Here is a 23,650-nt window from a genome sequence, read left to right as displayed (position 1 = left end):
TATAGGATGTAAGTAAACAGTTAACTGTTGTAATAAATTGGCCTTTTTTCCATGAAAACCATTGAAAACATGAGTTCAAACATGAATTTCCAATGTAAAAAGTCTGCAGCATATTGTACAATTGATACAGTATGTCTTTCTTTTGTGTCAAAACAGATTTTTTTTCTATTTGTTGAAAGCCATTAGAGCACAAGAATGAATAGTTGATCTATTTTAGTACAAACATGTATTTAAACCTAATAATCAAAGTAATACCACATTTAATCTCACTATCATATACAAAAGAATTAAAACACTTACAGAAGAAATCCACTTCATACAGTTTTAAATAGGAACATGTAACCCAATTGCAGTTTAAATCTAGTTTAAATTACAGTAACTGGGAATGCTGACATTCCTATTTTGCGGAATATACGGGCGGGCATTGAGCCCCTGTGTCCAAAAACATAATTTGAGATTTTTATACACACTTTGCTATCTCTATATAATTTTGGTGTCAATGTGACCACACAATTGATATAATACAGACCCCAAACGACTAAGTGATTACAAATAAAATTTTAAGTTAATTGTTCGACAGCAAGACAACTCGTGCGTGTTTCTCTCCAGTGGAATCTAGTAGCTACGTCTGCTGCTAACATTTCTTTAACCCTTTAAAACTTACTGGCATTAATGTACATGCTGAGGAGTTAAAACATTTTCTTTTGTATTTCTCCTAGCTACGTACATTGATTTACACTTTTATTGAGCTATGTACAAAGTGACAACATAACAGGCATGTGCCTCATCCTAATTACTGATGAGGAAGTAGCAATATACATTGCAATCTGACCATTTGAACACTTTGCTTAATGTTAATAAAGCACTCCTAAATACACAAAAGCTGAGAGAGCAAATAAAGATTGTGTTTGCGCAAAAAGATCAAATGTGAAATCTGTTGCAAAAAAGTCTGCTTCTTCTGTTGCAAAAAAGTCTGCTTCTTCTGTTGCAAAAAAGTCTGCTTCTTCTGTTGCATCTCCACACAGTGTTCCGTGGCTGCCTCAGATGTTCATCACTTTGTGTAACATACAGGGCATACCTAGCATTGTGTTGTGTTGGATAGCAAATACTGCTTATTCTTCAGAAGCATCAACACATAGGTGCTTTGTGCTGAGAGGAGCTCAGTTGTTTTGGACCTGAGGTTGATTGGCTTTGAGGCTGCGCAGAGCTCGTCGGGCTGCTGCTGACTTGGCAATACGGTAGCTGCGTCCAACTCCTTTGAACTTGCCCTTTCCAACGACTTCCACAGTCACCCGGACCTTTCCATCATAAGTTCTCTCTGCGGGGCTACAAACAAAAAGACAGTTTACACACTTGGGATACCATCAAAAAACGGCATACAGGCACACACGTCCCCACGGTTGTGCCATATTAGGGGGCCATACCCACCCACCAAAATGATTGTGACCCCCCCTAATCTTTTGCCCATTAAACAAACAAACAAAGAAAAAAATAACATTCAACTCAAAATGTCAAACATAGCCGTCTAGATTTTAGGAACACAACTTTAAGCCATTATAATACCTTGTTATTTTACACATGGACCATGCATAAAATACGAATGTATTAGCCTCACATTGCACATAATGGAGTCTCAAGTTTTCACTCAAAACAAGAAAATGTTTAAACATTTGAAAATATTAAGACAATTAAGATTATTTTAAACACTATAATTATGCAAGTTCCTTTTGGACCAAACAGAATTAATCATAATATATCATATTTATGTTGGCAAAACTTTTGGAGTTGGAGTGCAGCATGTGCAGTATGGGTTGTGGGGTGCAAGCTAGTTTTGACAGGGATCGGTGGCCATCTTGGCCAATTTATTAGGTACGCCCAGGATTCTCTCCCCCTCACCCACCCAGGGCGGCGGCCATCTTGGCCAATTGATTAGGTACACCCTGGATTCTTGCCACTCCGCCCACCCAGGGCGGCGGCCATCTTGGCCAATTGATTAGGTACACCAAGGATTCTCTCCCCTCCGCCCACCCAGGGCGGCGGCCATCTTGGCCAATTAATTAGGTACGCCCAGGATTCCCGCCACTCCGCTTGCCCAGGGCGGCGGCCATCTTGGCCAATTAATTAGGTACACCCTGGATTCTTGCCACTCCGCCCACCCAGGGCGGCGGCCATCTTGGCCAATTGATTAGGTACGTCAAGGATTCTCTCCCCCTCACCCACCCAGGGCGGCGGCCATCTTGGCCGATTTATTAGGTACGCCCAGGATTCTCGCCACTCCGCTCGCCCAGGGCGGCGGCCATATTGGCCAATTAATTAGGTACACCAAGGATTCTCTCCCCTCCGCCCACCCAGGGCGGCGGCCATCTTGGCCAATTAATTAGGTACACCAAGGATTCTCTCCCCTCCGCTCGCGCAGGGCGGTGGCCATCTTGGCCAATTGATTAGGTACGCCCAGAATTCTCGCCACTCCGCCCACCCAGGGCGGCGGCCATCTTGGCCAATTGATTAAGCACGTCAAGGATTCTCTCCCCCTCACCCACCCGGGTCGGTGGCCATCTTGGCCAATTTATTAGGTACGCCCAGGATTCTTGCTACTCCGCTCGCCCAGGGCGGCGGCCACCTTGGCTAATTGATTAGGTACGTCAAGGATTCTCTCCCCCTCACCCACCCGGGTCGGTGGCCATCAATTTATTAGGTACGCCCAGGATTCTCGCCACTCCGCTCGCCCAGGGCGGCGGCCATCTTGTCCAATTGATTAGGTACGCCTAGAATTCTCGCTACTCCTCTCGCCCAGGGCGGCGGCCATCTTGGCCAATTTATTAGGTACGCCAAGGACTCTCTCCCCCTCGCCCACCTGGGTCGGCGCCCATCTTGGCCATTTGACTACTACTAAAATTACTACAACTACAAGTACTACTACAAGTACTACTAATACTACTACTAGCTACTACTAAAAGTCCTACTACTATACTACGACTACTATTACTACAAGTATTGCGTCTTTCCACCTTGCAAGAGTCAGCAGGCCCATTCACAATTCACGCGGAAATTTTTCTAGTTATGGGCCTGCTGAGCGAAGCAAGCAGACACATATTACTATCCTAGAAAAAGGGTTTATTGTTGCGTTTATTATGGGCCTGCTAAGCGGAGCAAGCAGGCACATATTACTATCCACCCTAGAAAAGGGTTTATTATTATGGGCCTGCTAAGCGGAGCAAGCAGCAGCGAAGCTGCTGCTTGCGGAGCAAGCAGGCACATATTACTATCCTAGAAAAAAGGGTTTAATATTATTCTTCTTATTTTTATATCATCTTCCAGCGACTTTTCCGCAAAAATAGGGCCCGAACCGTAGATCGCACCGGGACAAAAGAGGTATCAAACGATGCGGCTCGATCTGACTCGCTGCGCTATTATTTTTATAAGAATTCCCAGTTACCATGGCGACGCTATTCCCAAAAAACTCCCAAATAAAGTCCCATAGGAATGAATGGGAATCCGAAAGAGATCAACTCCAATCAAGCACCTTTTTCAAAGACACGCTGCGCGCGCATACATTAACCGACCGATATGAAAATTAGCTCATTTTGTTGGAATTTTTGTCATCTTCAGCTCAGTGTCAAAAAAAATTTTAAGGAATGAAAGCTCTCCCCCCTGTGAGGGTTCAAAGACAGTGAGCAAAGGGGAAAAGTCGCCTATTTAGAGTGTGACTAATTAAGGCTTCAGTGACGGGAACCAAAAAATCTATTTCCAAAAGTTTCACTTCAACTCGTCACCATGGCCACAATCTTTGCTCACTAGACATCAAATTCGCACATTTTGTAGCCACAAGCCTCTGCTTTCTGAAGAAGTAAGTTTTATTTGGCTACGGTGTCATTTAGTACCTTTATTTTCACTTTAAGCGAGGAGAAGTCGGACTTTGACGCCTATCTCCTCCATGTTAATTTCGCCGTTTTTTCCCTCTTCATTTTCGATCAATCATAAGTTTTCAACCTGCTCTCATTTGGTCATTTTTCATCCGATTAAAAAACTGAGAACATGCTCGCGTTCCCCAAACCCTTGCCGTTCTAACGAGCCATTTCTGGAATCTGCATCTTCAACCGTTAAGTCGCGAGAGGCTTTTGTTTGAGGTGAGCGTAATCCTATACAAATCAATGGAGTGTTGGTGCGTGACGTCTCCTCACAACTTAAAATCAAATGTGTGTGCGTGAATGTGCATGTTTTGTAAAGGGGCAGTGAGATGCTGTTAATTATGGTAGATTCCACATTTCTTGACCGATTTCAATGGTTTGAATTTTAAACTGTTCAGCTCATTGAAATGTTACTTAAAATCAAATGTGTGTGCGTGAATGTGCATATTTCTTAAAGGGACAGTAAGATACTTTATTTGATCTTGATTATGGTTAACTTGCACATTTCTTGAGCGATTTCAATGGTTGAATTTTTAAACTGTTCAGCTCATTGAAATGTTAGTTAAAATCAAATGTATGCGCGTGAATGTGCATGTTTCTTAAAGGGGCAGTAATACTTTTAGTAGATTATGGTTAACTTGCACATTTCTTGAGCGATTTCAACGGTTGAAATTTTAAACTGTTCAGCTCATTGAAAAGAGTTGCAAGAGTTAGCAGGCCCATTCAAAATTTCCGCGGGAATTTTTCTAGTTTTTCTTCCATATATTATCTTCCACCGACTTTTCCGCAAAAATGCGGCCCGAACCGTACATCGCACCGGGACAAATGAGGTATCAAACGATGCGGCTCGCTCTGACTCGCTGCGCTATTATTTTTCTAAGAATTCCCAGTTACCATGGCGACGCTATTCCCAAAAAACTCCCAAATAAAGTCCCATAGGAATGAATGGGAATCCGAAAGAGATCAACTCCAATCAAGCCCCTTTTTCAAAGACACGCTGCGCGCGCATACGTTAACCGACCGATATGAATTTTAGCTCATTTTGTTGGAATTTTTGTCATCTTTAGCTCAGTGTCAAAAAAAAATTTAAGGAATGAAAGCTCTCCCCCCTGTGCGGGTTCAAAGACAGTGAGTGAAATATCCTTTATCCCATGTGTGTGTATTGCATGAGCTAGAGCGGACCAATTAAGAAACAGAGTGAAGACAGAGAAAAAAATTGATTTCAAGTTTCACTTCAACTCGTCACCATGGCCACAATCTTTGCTCACTAGACATCAAATTCGCACATTTTGTAGCCACAAGCCTCTGCTTTCTGAAAAACTAAGTTTTATTTGGCTAAGGTGTCATTTAGTACCTTTATTTTCACTTTAAGCGAGGAGAAGTCGCACATTTTTGATCTCTTTTCAATGTAATTTTCGCCGTTTTTCCCTCTTCATTTTCGATCAATCATAAGTTTTCAACCTGCTCTCATTTGGTCATTTTTCATCCGATTAAAAAACTGAGAACATGCTCGCGTTCCCCAAACCCTTGCCGTTCTAACGAGCCATTTCTGGAATCTGCATCTTCAACCGTTAAGTCGCGAGAGGCTTTTGTTTGAGGTGAGCGTAATCCTATACAAATCAATGGAGTGTTGGTGCGTGACGTCTCCTCACAACTTAAAATCTAATGTGTGTGCGTGAATGTGCATGTTTTGTAAAGGGGCAGTGAGATACTGTTAATTATGGTAGATTCCACATTTCTTGACCGATTTCAATGGTTTGAATTTTAAACTGTTCAGCTCATTGAAATGTTACTTAAAATCAAATGTGTGTGCGTGAATGTGCATGTTTCTTAAAGGGGCAGTAACATACTGTACATTATGGTTAACTTGCACATTTCTTGAGCGATTTCAATGGTTGAAATTTTAAACTGTTCAGCTCATTGAAATGTTAGTTAAAATCAAATGTGTGTGCGTGAATGTGCATGTTTCTTAAAGGGGCAGTAATACTTTTAGTAGATTATAACTTCCACATTTCTTGACCGATTTCAACGGTTGAAATTTTAAACTGTTCAGCTCATTGAAAAAAAAGAGTTGCAAGAGTTAGCAGGCCCATTCAAAATTTCCGCGGGAATTTTTCTAGTTATGGGCCTGCTAAGCGGAGCAAGCAGCAGCAAAGCTGCTGCTTGCGGAGCAAGCAGGCACATATTACTATCCACCCTAGAAAAGTGTATATTATTATGGGCCTGCTAAGCGGAGCAAGCAGCAGCGAAGCTGCTGCTTGCGGAGCAAGCAGGCACATATTACTATCCTAGAAAAAGGGTTTATTTTTTTTCTTATTTTTTAATCTTCCGCGTTTTTTTCTGCTAAAATGCGGCCCGTACCGTAGATCGCACCGGGACAAATGAGGTATCAAACGATGCGGCTCGATCTGACTCGGTGCGCTATTATTTTTATAAGAATTCCCAGTTACCATGGCGACGCTATTCCCAAAAAACTCCCAAATAAAAGTCCCATAGGAATGAATGGGAAAAGGAAAGACAAAATCACACATCAAGCACCTTTTTCAAAGAGACGCTGCGCGTGCATACGTTAACCGATTGATATGAATTTTAGCTCATTTTGTTGGAATTTTTCCCATCTTTAGCTCAGTGTCAAAAAAAATATTAAGGAATGAAAGCTCTTCCCCCTGTGCGGGTTCAAAGACAGTGAGTGTAATCGCCACTCTGATATGCAATTAAGGCTTCAGTGACGGGAACCAAAAAATCTATTTCCAAAAGTTTCACTTCAACTCGTCACCATGGCCACAATCTTTGCTCACTAGACATCAAATTCGCACATTTTGTAGCCACAAGCCTCTGCTTTCTGAAGAACTAAGTTTTATTTGGCTACGGTGTCATTTAGTACCTTTATTTTCACTTTAAACGAGGAGAAGTCGCACTATTTTGATCTCTTTTCAATGTAATTTTCGCCGTTTTTCCCTCTTCATTTTCGATCAATCATAAGTTTTCAACCTGCTCTCATTTGGTCATTTTTCATCCGATTAAAAAACTGAGAACATGCTCGCGTTCCCCAAACCCTTGCCGTTCTAACGAGCCATTTCTGGAATCTGCATCTTCAACCGTTAAGTCGCGAGAGGCTTTTGTTTGAGGTGAGCGTAATCCTATACAAATCAATGGAGTGTTGGTGCGTGACGTCTCCTCACAACTTAAAATCAAATGTGTGTGCGTGAATGTGCATGTTTTGTAAAGGGGCAGTGAGATACTGTTAATTATGGTAGATTCCACATTTCTTGACCGATTTCAATGGTTTGAATTTTAAACTGTTCAGCTCATTGAAATGTTACTTAAAATCAAATGTGTGTGCGTGAATGTGCATATTTCTTAAAGGGACAGTAAGATACTTTATTTGATCTTGATTATGGTTAACTTTTACATTTCTTGAGCGATTTCAATGGTTGAAATTTTAAACTGTTCAGCTCATTGAAATGTTACTTAAAATCAAATGTGTGTGCGTGAATGTGCATGTTTCTTAAAGGGGCAGTAACATACTGTTGATTTTGGTTAACTTTTACATTTCTTGAGCGATTTCAATGGTTTAGATTTTAAACTGTTCAGCTCATTGAAATGTTGGTTAAAATCAAATGTGTGTGCGTGAATGTGCATATTTCTTAAAGGGACAGTAAGATACTTTATTTGATCTTGATTATGGTTAACTTGCACATTTCTTGAGCGATTTCAATGGTTGAAAGTTTAAACTGTTCAGCTCATTGAAAAGAGTTAGCAGGCCCATTCAAAATTTCCGCGGGAATTTTTCTAGTTATTTTTTATTATTCCACGACTTTTCCGCTAAAATGCGGCCCGAACCGTAGATCGCACCGGGACAAATGAGGTATCAAACGATGCGGCTCGCTCTGACTCGCTGCGCTATTATTTTTATAAGAATTCCCAGTTACCATGGCGACGCTATTCCCAAAAAACTCCCAAATAAAAGTCCCATAGGAATGAATGGGAAAAGGAAAGACAAAATCACACATCAAGCACCTTTTTCAAAGAGACGCTGCGCGTGCATACGTTAACCGATTGATATGAATTTTAGCTCATTTTGTTGGAATTTTTCCCATCTTTAGCTCAGTGTCAAAAAAAATATTAAGGAATGAAAGCTCTTCCCCCTGTGCGGGTTCAAAGACAGTGAGTGTAATCGCCACTCTGATATGCAATTAAGGCTTCAGTGACGGGAACCAAAAAATATATTTCCAAAAGTTTCACTTCAACTCGTCACCATGGCCACAATCTTTGCTCACTAGACATCAAATTCGCACATTTTGTAGCCACAAGCCTCTGCTTTCTGAAAAACTAAGTTTTATTTGGCTAAGGTGTCATTTAGTACCTTTATTTTCACTTTAAGCGAGGAGAAGTCGCACTATTTTGATCTCTTTTCAATGTAATTTTCGCCGTTTTTCCCTCTTCATTTTCGATCAATCATAAGTTTTCAACCTGCTCTCATTTGGTCATTTTTCATCCGATTAAAAAACTGAGAACATGCTCGCGTTCCCCAAACCCTTGCCGTTCTAACGAGCCATGTCTGGAATCTGCATCTTCAACCGTTAAGTCGCGAGAGGCTTTTGTTTGAGGTGAGCGTAATCCTATACAAATCAAAGGAGTGTTGGTGCGTGACGTCTCCTCACAACTTAAAATCAAATGTGTGTGCGTGAATGTGCATGTTTTGTAAAGGGGCAGTGAGATACTGTTAATTATGGTAGATTCCACATTTCTTGACCGATTTCAATGGTTTGAATTTTAAACTGTTCAGCTCATTGAAATGTTACTTAAAATCAAATGTGTGTGCGTGAATGTGCATGTTTCTTAAAGGGCCAGTAACATACTGTTGATTATGGTGAACTTCCACATTTCTTGACCGATTTCAATGGTTTAAATTTTAAACTGTTCAGCTCATTGAAATGTTACTTAAAATCAAATGTGTGTGCGTGAATGTGCATGTTTCTTAAAGGGGCAGTAACATAGTGTTGATTATGGTTAACTTCCACATTTCTTGACCCATTTCAATGGTTGAAAGTTTAAACTGTTCAGCTCATTGAAATGTTACTTAAAATCAAATGTGTGTGCGTGAATGTGCATGTTTCTTAAAGGGGCAGTAACATTCTGTTGATTATGGTAGATTCCACATTTCTTGACCGATTTCAATGGTTTAAATTTTAAACTGTTCAGCTCATTGAAATGTTACTTAAAATCAAATGTGTGTGCGTGAATGTGCATGTTTTGTAAAGGGGCAGTAAGATACTTTTAGTTGATGTTGATTATGGTGAACTTCCACATTTCTTGACTGATTTCAATGGTTTAAATTTTAAACTGTTCAGCTCATTGAAATGTTAGTTAAAATCAAATGTGTGTGCGTGAATGTGCATGTTTCTTAAAGGGGCAGTAATACTTTTAGTAGATTATGGTTAACTTGCACATTTCTTGAGCGATTTCAATGGTTGAAAGTTTAAACTGTTCAGCTCATTGAAAAGAGTTAGCAGGCCCATTCAAAATTTCCGCGGGAATTTTTCTAGTTATGGGCCTGCTAAGCGGAGCAAGCAGCAGCGAAGCTGCTGCTTGCGGAGCAAGCAGGCACATATTACTATCCTAGAAAAAAGGGTTTAATATTATTCTTCTTATTATGGGCCTGCTAAGCGGAGCAAGCAGCAGCGAAGCTGCTGCTTGCGGAGCAAGCAGGCACATATTACTATCCACCCTAGAAAAGGGTTTATTATGGGCCTGCTAAGCGGAGCAAGCAGCAGCGAAGCTGCTGCTTGCGGAGCAAGCAGGCACATATTACTATCCTAGAAAAAAGGGTTTATTGTTGTTATTATTATATCATCCTTCCACGAATTTTCTGCTAAAATGCGGCCCGTACCGTAGATCGCACCGGCACGAATGAGGTATCAAACGATGCGGCTCGATCTGACTCGGTGCGGCATTATTTTTCTAAGAATTCCCAGTTACCATGGCGACGCTATTCCCAAAAAACTCCCAAATAAAGTCCCATAGGAATGAATGGGAATCCGAAAGAGATCAACTCCAATCAAGCACCTTTTTCAAAGACACGCTGCGCGCGCATACATTAACCGACCGATATGAAAAATAGCTCATTTTGTTGGAATTTTTGTCATCTTTAGCTCAGTGTCAAAAAAAAATTTAAGGAATGAAAGCTCTCCCCCCTGTGCGGGTTCAAAGACAGTGAGCAAAGGGGTGAAAGTCGCCTTTCTTGCATCAGTTAGAGCGTGACTAATTAAGGTCTGAGTGGTGGGAACCAAAAAATATATTTCCAAAAGTTTCACTTCAACTCGTCACCATGGCCACAATCTTTGCTCACTAGACATCAAATTCGCACATTTTGTAGCCACAAGCCTCTGCTTTCTGAAGAACTAAGTTTTATTTGGCTACGGTGTCATTTAGTACCTTTATTTTCACTTTAAGCGAGGAGAAGTCGCACATTTTTGATCTCTTTTCAATGTAATTTTCGCCGTTTTTGCCTCTTCATTTTCGATCAATCATAAGTTTTCAACCTGCTCTCATTTGGTCATTTTTCATCCGATTAAAAAACTGAGAACATGCTCGCGTTCCCCAAACCCTTGCCGTTCTAACGAGCCATTTCTGGAATCTGCATCTTCAACCGTTAAGTCGCGAGAGGCTTTTGTTTGAGGTGAGCGTAATCCTATACAAATCAATGGAGTGTTGGTGCGTGACGTCTCCTCACAACTTAAAATCAAATGTGTGTGCGTGAATGTGCATGTTTTGTAAAGGGGCTGTGAGATACTGTTAATTATGGTAGATTCCACATTTCTTGACCGATTTCAATGGTTTGAATTTTAAACTGTTCAGCTCATTGAAATGTTACTTAAAATCAAATGTGTGTGCGTGAATGTGCATGTTTCTTAAAGGGGCAGTAACATAGTGTTGATTATGGTTAACTTCCACATTTCTTGACCCATTTCAATGGTTGAAAGTTTAAACTGTTCAGCTCATTGAAATGTTACTTAAAATCAAATGTGTGTGCGTGAATGTGCATGTTTCTTAAAGGGGCAGTAATACTTTTAGTAGATTATGGTTAACTTCCACATTTCTTGAGCGATTTCAATGGTTGAAAGTTTAAACTGTTCAGCTCATTGAAAAGAGTTAGCAGGCCCATTCAAAATTTCCGCGGGAATTTTTCTAGTTATTTTTTTTCTTTTTTATTCTTCCACCGACTTTTCCGCAAAAATGCGGCCCGAACCGTAGATCGCACCGGGACAAAAGAGGTATCAAACGATGCGGCTCGATCTGACTCGCTGCGCTATTATTTTTATAAGAATTCCCAGTTACCATGGCGACGCTATTCCCAAAAAACTCCCAAATAAAGTCCCATAGGAATGAATGGGAATCCGAAAGAGATCAACTCCAATCAAGCACCTTTTTCAAAGACACGCTACGCGCGCATACGTTAACCGACCGATATGAATTTTAGCTCATTTTGTTGGAATTTTTGTCATCTTTAGCTCAGTGTCAAAAAAAAAATTAAGGAATGAAAGCTCTCCCCCCTGTGCGGGTTCAAAGACAGTGAGCAAAGGGGTGAAAGTCGCCTTTCTTGCATCAGTTAGAGCGTGACTAATTAAGGTCTGAGTGCTGGGAACCAAAAAATATATTTCCAAAAGTTTCACTTCAACTCGTCACCATGGCCACAATCTTTGCTCACTAGACATCAAATTCGCACATTTTGTAGCCACAAGCCTCTGCTTTCTGAAGAACTAAGTTTTATTTGGCTAAGGTGTCATTTAGTACCTTTATTTTCACTTTAAACGAGGAGAAGTCGCACTATTTTGATCTCTTTTCAATGTAATTTTCGCCGTTTTTCCCTCTTCATTTTCCATCAATCATAAGTTTTCAACCTGCTCTCATTTGGTCATTTTTCATCCGATTAAAAATCTGAGAACATGCTCGCGTTCCCCAAACCCTTGCCGTTCTAACAAGCCATTTCTGGAATCTGCATCTTCAACCGTTAAGTCGCGAGAGGCTTTTGTTTGAGGTGAGCGTAATCCTATACAAATCAATGGAGTGTTGGTGCGTGACGTCTCCTCACAACTTAAAATCAAATGTGTGTGCGTGAATGTGCATGTTTTATAAGGGGCAGTAAGATACTTGATTGTGTTGAACTTCCACATTTCTTGACCGATTTCAATGGTTTAAATTTTAAACTGTTCAGCTCATTGAAATGTTACTTAAAATCAAATGTGTGTGCGTGAATGTGCATGTTTCTTAAAGGGGCAGTAACATACTGTTGATTTTGGTTAACTTGCACATTTCTTGACCGATTTCAATGGTTGAAAGTTTAAACTGTTCAGCTCATTGAAAAGAGTTAGCAGGCCCATTCAAAATTTCCGCGGGAATTTTTCTAGTTTTTATATCATCTTCCAGCGACTTTTCCGCAAAAATAGGGCCCGAACCGTAGATCGCACCGGGACAAAAGAGGTATCAAACGATGCGGCTCGATCTGACTCGCTGCGCTATTATTTTTATAAGAATTCCCAGTTACCATGGCGACGCTATTCCCAAAAAACTCCCAAATAAAGTCCCATAGGAATGAATGGGAATCCGAAAGAGATCAACTCCAATCAAGCACCTTTTTCAAAGACACGCTGCGCGCGCATACGTTATCTGCATCTTCAACCGTTAAGTCGCGAGAGGCTTTTGTTTGAGGTGAGCGTAATCCTATACAAATCAATGGAGTGTTGGTGCGTGACGTCTCCTCACAACTTAAAATCAAATGTGTGTGCGTGAATGTGCATGTTTTGTAAAGGGGCAGTGAGATACTGTTAATTATGGTAGATTCCACATTTCTTGACCGATTTCAATGGTTTTAATTTTAAACTGTTCAGCTCATTGAAATGTTACTTAAAATCAAATGTGTGTGCGTGAATGTGCATATTTCTTAAAGGGACAGTAAGATACTTTATTTGATCTTGATTATGGTTAACTTTTACATTTCTTGAGCGATTTCAATGGTTGAAATTTTAAACTGTTCAGCTCATTGAAATGTTACTTAAAATCAAATGTGTGTGCGTGAATGTGCATGTTTCTTAAAGGGGCAGTAACATACTGTTGATTTTGGTTAACTTGCACATTTCTTGACCGATTTCAATGGTTTGAATTTTAAACTGTTCAGCTCATTGAAATGTTGGTTAAAATCAAATGTGTGTGCGTGAATGTGCATATTTCTTAAAGGGACAGTAAGATACTTTATTTGATCTTGATTATGGTTAACTTGCACATTTCTTGAGCGATTTCAATGGTTGAAAGTTTAAACTGTTCAGCTCATTGAAAAGAGTTAGCAGGCCCATTCAAAATTTCCGCGGGAATTTTTCTAGTTATGGGCCTGCTAAGCGGAGCAAGCAGGCACATATTACTATCCTAGAAAAAAGGGTTTAATATTTTTCTTATTATGGGCCTGCTAAGCGGAGCAAGCAGCAGCAAAGCTGCTGCTTGCGGAGCAAGCAGGCACATATTACTATCCTAGAAAAGGGGTTTATTATGGGCCTGCTAAGCGGAGCAAGCAGCAGCGAAGCTGCTGCTTGCGGAGCAAGCAGGCACATATTACTATCCTAGAAAAAGGGTTTATTATGGGCCTGCTAAGCGGAGCAAGCAGCAGCGAAGCTGCTGCTTGCGGAGCAAGCAGGCACATATTACTATCCTAGAAAAAAGGGTTTAATATTTTTCTTATTTTTATATCATCTTCCAGCGACTTTTCCGCAAAAATAGGGCCCGAACCGTAGATCGCACCGGGACAAAAGAGGTATCAAACGATGCGGCTCGATCTGACTCGCTGCGCTATTATTTTTATAAGAATTCCCAGTTACCATGGCGACGCTATTCCCAAAAAACTCCCAAATAAAGTCCCATAGGAATGAATGGGAATCCGAAAGAGATCAACTCCAATCAAGCACCTTTTTCAAAGACACGCTGCGCGCGCATACATTAACCGACCGATATGAAAATTAGCTCATTTTGTTGGAATTTTTGTCATCTTTAGCTCAGTGTCAAAAAAAAAATTAAGGAATGAAAGCTCTCCCCCCTGTGCGGGTTCAAAGACAGTGAGCAAAGGGTGAAAGTCGCCTATTTAGAGTGTGACTAATTAAGGTCTGAGTGCTGGGAACCAAAAAATATATTTCCAAAAGTTTCACTTCAACTCGTCACCATGGCCACAATCTTTGCTCACTAGACATCAAATTCGCACATTTTGTAGCCACAAGCCTCTGCTTTCTGAAGAACTAAGTTTTATTTGGCTAAGGTGTCATTTAGTACCTTTATTTTCACTTTAAGCGAGGAGAAGTCGCACATTTTTGATCTCTTTTCAATGTAATTTTCGCCGTTTTTCCCTCTTCATTTTCGATCAATCATAAGTTTTCAACCTGCTCTCATTTGGTCATTTTTCATCCGATTAAAAAACTGAGAACATGCTCGCGTTCCCCAAACCCTTGCCGTTCTAACGAGCCATGTCTGGAATCTGCATCTTCAACCGTTAAGTCGCGAGAGGCTTTTGTTTGAGGTGAGCGTAATCCTATACAAATCAATGGAGTGTTGGTGCGTGACGTCTCCTCACAACTTAAAATCAAATGTGTGTGCGTGAATGTGCATGTTTTGTAAAGGGGCAGTGAGATACTGTTAATTATGGTAGATTCCACATTTCTTGACCGATTTCAATGGTTTGAATTTTAAACTGTTCAGCTCATTGAAATGTTACTTAAAATCAAATGTGTGTGCGTGAATGTGCATATTTCTTAAAGGGACAGTAAGATACTTTATTTGATCTTGATTATGGTTAACTTCCACATTTCTTGACCGATTTCAATGGTTGAAAGTTTAAACTGTTCAGCTCATTGAAATGTTACTTAAAATCAAATGTGTGTGCGTGAATGTGCATGTTTCTTAAAGGGGCAGTAACATACTGTTGATTTTGGTTAACTTGCACATTTCTTGACCGATTTCAATGGTTTAAATTTTAAACTGTTCAGCTCATTGAAATGTTGGTTAAAATCAAATGTGTGTGCGTGAATGTGCATATTTCTTAAAGGGACAGTAAGATACTTTATTTGATCTTGATTATGGTTAACTTGCACATTTCTTGAGCGATTTCAATGGTTGAAAGTTTAAACTGTTCAGCTCATTGAAAAGAGTTAGCAGGCCCATTCAAAATTTCCGCGGGAATTTTTCTAGTTATTTTTCTTCTTATTTTTTAATCTTCCGCGTTTTTTCTGCTAAAATGCGGCCCGTACCGTAGATCGCACCGGGACAAATGAGGTATCAAACGATGCGGCTCGATCTGACTCGGTGCGCTATTATTTTTATAAGAATTCCCAGTTACCATGGCGACGCTATTCCCAAAAAACTCCCAAATAAAAGTCCCATAGGAATGAATGGGAAAAGGAAAGACAAAATCACACATCAAGCACCTTTTTCAAAGAGACGCTGCGCGCGCATACGTTAACCGATTGATATGAAAATTAGCTCATTTTGTTGGAATTTTTGTCATCTTTAACTCAGTGTCAAAAAAAAAATTAAGGAATGAAAGCTCTTCCCCCTGTGCGGGTTCAAAGACAGTGAGTGTAATCGCCACTCTGATACCCAATTAAGGCTTCAGTGACGGGAACCAAAAAATATATTTCCAAAAGTTTCACTTCAACTCGTCACCATGGCCACAATCTTTGCTCACTAGACATCAAATTCGCACATTTTGTAGCCACAAGCCTCTGCTTTCTGAAGAACTAATTTTTATTTGGCTAAGGTGTCATTTAGTACCTTTATTTTCACTTTAAGCGAGGAGAAGTCGCACATTTTTGATCTCTTTTCAATGTAATTTTCGCCGTTTTTCCCTCTTCATTTTCGATCAATCATAAGTTTTCAACCTGCTCTCATTTGGTCATTTTTCATCCGATTAAAAAACTGAGAACATGCTCGCGTTCCCCAAACCCTTGCCGTTCTAACGAGCCATTTCTGGAATCTGCATCTTCAACCGTTAAGTCGCGAGAGGCTTTTGTTTGAGGTGAGCGTAATCCTATACAATCCAATGGAGTGTTGGTGCGTGACGTCTCCTCACAACTTAAAATCAAATGTGTGTGCGTGAATGTGCATGTTTTGTAAAGGGGCAGTGAGATACTGTTGATTTTGGTTAACTTGCACATTTCTTGACCGATTTCAATGGTTTGAATTTTAAACTGTTCAGCTCATTGAAATGTTACTTAAAATCAAATGTGTGTGCGTGAATGTGCATGTTTCTTAAAGGGGCAGTAACATACTGTTGATTTTGGTTAACTTGCACATTTCTTGACCGATTTCAATGGTTGAAAGTTTAAACTGTTCAGCTCATTGAAATGTTAGTTAAAATCAAATGTATGTGCGTGAATGTGCATGTTTCTTAAAGGGGCAGTAATACTTTTAGTTGATTATAACTTCCACATTTCTTGAGCGATTTCAACGGTTGAAATTTTAAACTGCTCATTGAAAAGAGTTGCAAGAGTTAGCAGGCCCATTCAAAATTTCCGCGGGAATTTTCTAGTTATGGGCCTGCTAAGCGGAGCAAGCAGCAGCGAAGCTGCTGCTTGCGGAGCAAGCAGGCACATATTACTATCCTAGAAAAAAGTGTTTAATATTATTATTTTTATATCATCTTCCAGCGACTTTTCCGCAAAAATAGGGCCCGAACCGTAGATCGCACCGGGACAAAAGAGGTATCAAACGATGCGGCTCGATCTGACTCGCTGCGCTATTATTTTTATAAGAATTCCCAGTTACCATGGCGACGCTATTCCCAAAAAACTCCCAAATAAAGTCCCATAGGAATGAATGGGAATCCGAAAGAGATCAACTCCAATCAAGCACCTTTTTCAAAGACACGCTGCGCGCGCATACGTTATCTGCATCTTCAACCGTTAAGTCGCGAGAGGCTTTTGTTTGAGGTGAGCGTAATCCTATACAAATCAATGGAGTGTTGGTGCGTGACGTCTCCTCACAACTTAAAATCAAATGTGTGTGCGTGAATGTGCATGTTTTGTAAAGGGGCAGTGAGATACTGTTAATTATGGTAGATTCCACATTTCTTGACCGATTTCAATGGTTTTAATTTTAAACTGTTCAGCTCATTGAAATGTTACTTAAAATCAAATGTGTGTGCGTGAATGTGCATATTTCTTAAAGGGACAGTAAGATACTTTATTTGATCTTGATTATGGTTAACTTTTACATTTCTTGAGCGATTTCAATGGTTGAAATTTTAAACTGTTCAGCTCATTGAAATGTTACTTAAAATCAAATGTGTGTGCGTGAATGTGCATGTTTCTTAAAGGGGCAGTAACATACTGTTGATTTTGGTTAACTTGCACATTTCTTGACCGATTTCAATGGTTTGAATTTTAAACTGTTCAGCTCATTGAAATGTTGGTTAAAATCAAATGTGTGTGCGTGAATGTGCATATTTCTTAAAGGGACAGTAAGATACTTTATTTGATCTTGATTATGGTTAACTTGCACATTTCTTGAGCGATTTCAATGGTTGAAAGTTTAAACTGTTCAGCTCATTGAAAAGAGTTAGCAGGCCCATTCAAAATTTCCGCGGGAATTTTTCTAGTTATGGGCCTGCTAAGCGGAGCAAGCAGCAGCAAAGCTGCTGCTTGCGGAGCAAGCAGGCACATATTACTATCCTAGAAAAAAGGGTTTAATATTTTTCTTATTATGGGCCTGCTAAGCGGAGCAAGCAGCAGCGAAGCTGCTGCTTGCGGAGCAAGCAGGCACATATTACTATCCTAGAAAAGGGGTTTATTATGGGCCTGCTAAGCGGAGCAAGCAGCAGCGAAGCTGCTGCTTGCGGAGCAAGCAGGCACATATTACTATCCTAGAAAAAGGGTTTATTATTTTTCTTCTTATTTTTTAATCTTCCGCGTTTTTTCTGCTAAAATGCGGCCCGTACCGTAGATCGCACCGGGACAAATGAGGTATCAAACGATGCGGCTCGATCTGACTCGGTGCGCTATTATTTTTATAAGAATTCCCAGTTACCATGGCGACGCTATTCCCAAAAAACTCCCAAATAAAAGTCCCATAGGAATGAATGGGAAAAGGAAAGACAAAATCACACATCAAGCACCTTTTTCAAAGAGACGCTGCGCGCGCATACGTTAACCGATTGATATGAAAATTAGCTCATTTTGTTGGAATTTTTGTCATCTTTAACTCAGTGTCAAAAAAAAAATTAAGGAATGAAAGCTCTTCCCCCTGTGCGGGTTCAAAGACAGTGAGTGTAATCGCCACTCTGATACCCAATTAAGGCTTCAGTGACGGGAACCAAAAAATATATTTCCAAAAGTTTCACTTCAACTCGTCACCATGGCCACAATCTTTGCTCACTAGACATCAAATTCGCACATTTTGTAGCCACAAGCCTCTGCTTTCTGAAGAACTAATTTTTATTTGGCTAAGGTGTCATTTAGTACCTTTATTTTCACTTTAAGCGAGGAGAAGTCGCACATTTTTGATCTCTTTTCAATGTAATTTTCGCCGTTTTTCCCTCTTCATTTTCGATCAATCATAAGTTTTCAACCTGCTCTCATTTGGTCATTTTTCATCCGATTAAAAAACTGAGAACATGCTCGCGTTCCCCAAACCCTTGCCGTTCTAACGAGCCATTTCTGGAATCTGCATCTTCAACCGTTAAGTCGCGAGAGGCTTTTGTTTGAGGTGAGCGTAATCCTATACAATCCAATGGAGTGTTGGTGCGTGACGTCTCCTCACAACTTAAAATCAAATGTGTGTGCGTGAATGTGCATGTTTTGTAAAGGGGCAGTGAGATACTGTTGATTTTGGTTAACTTGCACATTTCTTGACCGATTTCAATGGTTTGAATTTTAAACTGTTCAGCTCATTGAAATGTTACTTAAAATCAAATGTGTGTGCGTGAATGTGCATGTTTCTTAAAGGGGCAGTAACATACTGTTGATTTTGGTTAACTTGCACATTTCTTGACCGATTTCAATGGTTGAAAGTTTAAACTGTTCAGCTCATTGAAATGTTAGTTAAAATCAAATGTATGTGCGTGAATGTGCATGTTTCTTAAAGGGGCAGTAATACTTTTAGTTGATTATAACTTCCACATTTCTTGAGCGATTTCAACGGTTGAAATTTTAAACTGCTCATTGAAAAGAGTTGCAAGAGTTAGCAGGCCCATTCAAAATTTCCGCGGGAATTTTCTAGTTATGGGCCTGCTAAGCGGAGCAAGCAGCAGCGAAGCTGCTGCTTGCGGAGCAAGCAGGCACATATTACTATCCTAGAAAAAAGTGTTTAATATTATTATTTTTATATCATCTTCCAGCGACTTTTCCGCAAAAATAGGGCCCGAACCGTAGATCGCACCGGGACAAAAGAGGTATCAAACGATGCGGCTCGATCTGACTCGCTGCGCTATTATTTTTATAAGAATTCCCAGTTACCATGGCGACGCTATTCCCAAAAAACTCCCAAATAAAGTCCCATAGGAATGAATGGGAATCCGAAAGAGATCAACTCCAATCAAGCACCTTTTTCAAAGACACGCTGCGCGCGCATACATTAACCGACCGATATGAAAATTAGCTCATTTTGTTGGAATTTTTGTCATCTTTAGCTCAGTGTCAAAAAAAATTTTAAGGAATGAAAGCTCTCCCCCCTGTGAGGGTTCAAAGACAGTGAGCAAAGGGGAAAAGTCGCCTATTTAGAGTGTGACTAATTAAGGCTTCAGTGACGGGAACCAAAAAATCTATTTCCAAAAGTTTCACTTCAACTCGTCACCATGGCCACAATCTTTGCTCACTAGACATCAAATTCGCACATTTTGTAGCCACAAGCCTCTGCTTTCTGAAGAACTAAGTTTTATTTGGCTACGGTGTCATTTAGTACCTTTATTTTCACTTTAAGCGAGGAGAAGTCGGACTTTGGCGCCTATCTCCTCCATGTAATTTTCGCCGTTTTTGCCTCTTCATTTTCGATCAATCATAAGTTTTCAACCTGCTCTCATTTGGTCATTTTTCATCCGATTAAAAAACTGAGAACATGCTCGCGTTCCCCAAACCCTTGCCGTTCTAACGAGCCATTTCTGGAATCTGCATCTTCAACCGTTAAGTCGCGAGAGGCTTTTGTTTGAGGTGAGCGTAATCCTATACAAATCAATGGAGTGTTGGTGCGTGACGTCTCCTCACAACTTAAAATCAAATGTGTGTGCGTGAATGTGCATGTTTTGTAAAGGGGCAGTGAGATACTGTTAATTATGGTAGATTCCACATTTCTTGACCGATTTCAATGGTTTGAATTTTAAACTGTTCAGCTCATTGAAATGTTACTTAAAATCAAATGTGTGTGCGTGAATGTGCATGTTTCTTAAAGGGGCAGTAACATACTGTTGATTTTAGTTAACTTGCACATTTCTTGACCGATTTCAATGGTTGAAATTTTAAACTGTTCAGCTCATTGAAATGTTACTTAAAATCAAATGTGTGTGCGTGAATGTGCATGTTTCTTAAAGGGGCAGTAACATACTGTTGATTTTGGTTAACTTCCACATTTCTTGAGCGATTTCAATGGTTGAAAGTTTAAACTGTTCAGCTCATTGAAAAGAGTTAGCAGGCCCATTCAAAATTTCCGCGGGAATTTTTGTTTCTAGTTTTTATATTATCTTCCAGCGACTTTTCCGCAAGAATAGGGGCCGTACCGTAGATCGCACCGCGACAAATAAGGTATCAAACGATGCGGCTCGATTTGACTCGCTGCGCTATTATTTTTATAAGAATTCCCAGTTACCATGGCGACACAATTCCCCAAAATGTCCCCCAAAAAGTCCCATAGGAATGAATGGGAATCCGAAAATGATCACATCAAATCAAGCACCTTTTTCCAAGACACGCTGCGCGCGCATACGTTAACCGACCGATATGAATTTTAGCTCATTTTGTTGGAATTTTTGTCATCTTTAGCTCAGTGTCAAAAAAAAAATTAAGGAATGAAAGCTCTCCCCCCTGTGTGGGTTCAAAGACAGTGAGCAAAGGGGTGAAAGTCGCCTTTCTTGCATCAGTTAGAGCGTGACTAATTAAGGTCTGAGTGCTGGGAACCAAAAAATATATTTCCAAAAGTTTCACTTCAACTCGTCACCATGGCCACAATCTTTGCTCACTAGACATCAAATTCGCACATTTTGTAGCCACAAGCCTCTGCTTTCTGAAGAACTAAGTTTTATTTGGCTAAGGTGTCATTTAGTACCTTTATTTTCACTTTAAGCGAGGAGAAGTCGCACATTTTTGATCTCTTTTCAATGTAATTTTCGCCGTTTTTCCCTCTTCATTTTCGATCAATCATAAGTTTTCAACCTGCTCTCATTTGGTCATTTTTCATCCGATTAAAAAACTGAGAACATGCTCGCGTTCCCCAAACCCTTGCCGTTCTAACGAGCCATTTCTGGAATCTGCATCTTCAACCGTTAAGTCGCGAGAGGCTTTTGTTTGAGGTGAGCGTAATCCTATACAAATCAATGGAGTGTTGGTGCGTGACGTCTCCTCACAACTTAAAATCAAATGTGTGTGCGTGAATGTGCATGTTTTGTAAAGGGGCAGTGAGATACTGTTAATTATGGTAGATTCCACATTTCTTGACCGATTTCAATGGTTTGAATTTTAAACTGTTCAGCTCATTGAAATGTTGGTTAAAATCAAATGTGTGTGCGTGAATGTGCATGTTTCTTAAAGGGGCAGTAACATATTGTTGATTATGGTTAACTTTTACATTTCTTGACCGATTTCAATGGTTTGAATTTTAAACTGTTCAGCTCATTGAAATGTTACTTAAAATCAAATGTGTGTGCGTGAATGTGCATATTTCTTAAAGGGACAGTAAGATACTTTATTTGATCTTGATTATGGTTAACTTGCACATTTCTTGAGCGATTTCAATGGTTGAAATTTTAAACTGTTCAGCTCATTGAAATGTTAGTTAAAATCAAATGTGTGTGCGTGAATGTGCATGTTTCTTAAAGGGGCAGTAATACTTTTAGTAGATTATAACTTCCACATTTCTTGAGCGATTTCAACGGTTTAAATTTTAAACTGTTCAGCTCATTGAAATGTTGGTTAAAATCAAATGTGTGTGCGTGAATGTGCATATTTCTTAAAGGGACAGTAAGAGACTTTATTTGATCTTGATTATGGTTAACTTCCACATTTCTTGACCGATTTCAATGGTTGAAAGTTTAAACTGTTCAGCTCATTGAAATGTTACTTAAAATCAAATGTGTGTGCGTGAAAGTGCATGTTTCTTAAAGGGGCAGTGAGATACTGTTGATTATGGTTAACTTTTACATTTCTTGAGCGATTTCAATGGTTGAAATTTTAAACTGTTCAGCTCATTGAAATGTTAGTTAAAATCAAATGTGTGTGCGTGAATGTGCATGTTTCTTAAAGGGGCAGTAATAGTTTTAGTAGATTATGGTTAACTTTTACATTTCTTGAGCGATTTCAATGGTTGAAATTTTAAACTGTTCAGCTCATTGAAATGTTGGTTAAAATCAAATGTGTGTGCGTGAATGTGCATGTTTCTTAAAGGGACAGTAAGATACTTTATTTGATCTTGATTATGGTTAACTTGCACATTTCTTGAGCGATTTCAATGGTTTAAAATTTAAACTGTTCAGCTCATTGAAATGTTAGTTAAAATCAAATGTGTGTGCGTGAATGTGCATGTTTCTTAAAGGGGCAGTAATACTTTTAGTTGATTATAACTTCCACATTTCTTGAGCGATTTCAACGGTTGAAATTTTAAACTGTTCAGCTCATTGAAAAGAGTTGCAAGAGTTAGCAGGCCCATTCAAAATTTCCGCGGGAATTTTTCTAGTTATTATATCATCTTCCACGATTTTTCCGCAAAAATGCGGCCCGTACCGTAGATCGCACCGGCACGAATGAGGTATCAAACGATGCGGCTCAATCTGACTCGGTGCGGCATTATTTTTCTAAGAATTCCCAGTTACCATGGCGACGCTATTCCCAAAAAACTCCCCAAATAAGTCCCATAGGAATGAATGGGAAACCGAAAGAAATCAACTCCAATCAAGCACCTTTTTCCAAGACACGCTGCGCGCGCATACATTAACCGAACGATATGAATTTTAGCTCATTTTGTTGCAATTTTTCTCATCTTTCGCTCAGTGTCAAAAAAAAAATTAAGGAATTAAAGCTTTCCCCCCTGTGCGGGTTCAAAGACAGTGAGGGAAATAGCCTTTTAACATTGGTGTGTATTGCGTCGGCTTGAATGGAGCAATTAGCCTTTGAGTGACGGGAACCAAAAAATCTATTTCCAAAACTTTCACTTCAACTCGTCACCATGGCCACAATCTTTGCTCACTAGACATCAAATTCGCACATTTTGTAGCCACAAAGTGTCTAGTTTCTGACAAACCTATTTTTATTTGGCTAAGGTGTCATTTAGTACCTTTATTTTCACTTTAAGCGAGGAGAAGTCGGACTATTTCGCCTCTTTTTCCATGTTAATTTCGACGTTTTCCCCTCTTCATTTTCGATCAATCATAAGTTTTCAACCTGCTCTCATTTGGTCATTTTTCATCCGATTAAAAAACTGAGAACATGCTCGCGTTCCCCAAACCCTTGTCGTTCTAACGAGCCATTTCTGGAATCTGCATCTTCAACCGTTAAGTCGTGAGAGGCTTT

The 23,650-nt window shown here is 39.8% G+C and overlaps 1 protein-coding gene across 6 annotated transcripts in view; it reads right to left on the bottom strand.

Moving 5' to 3' along the window:
* Nucleotides 1-727: 727 nt before the first annotated feature.
* dicer1 (dicer 1, ribonuclease type III) overlaps nucleotides 728-23,650 on the bottom strand; it is a 213,908-nt gene continuing 190,985 nt past the window's right edge. For 5 of the 6 annotated variants that reach the window (XM_086094344.1, XM_086094347.1, XM_086094346.1 and 2 more), the window contains one exon: nucleotides 728-1,326. In XM_086094344.1, the coding sequence (XP_085950470.1) occupies nucleotides 1,161-1,326 (166 nt within the window). In that variant the 3' untranslated portion in view covers nucleotides 728-1,160. The remainder of the gene's footprint in view (nucleotides 1,327-23,650) is intronic. The other variant, XR_015097029.1, reaches the window with a different exon arrangement.

Source organism: Leptonotus elevatus, chromosome 14, assembly GCF_054856555.1.
Source record: "Leptonotus elevatus isolate MCC_2025b chromosome 14, RoL_Lele_1.0, whole genome shotgun sequence".
NCBI classification, from domain to species: domain Eukaryota; kingdom Metazoa; phylum Chordata; class Actinopteri; order Syngnathiformes; family Syngnathidae; genus Leptonotus; species Leptonotus elevatus.
This window is presented reverse-complemented; position numbering and strand designations above follow the sequence as displayed.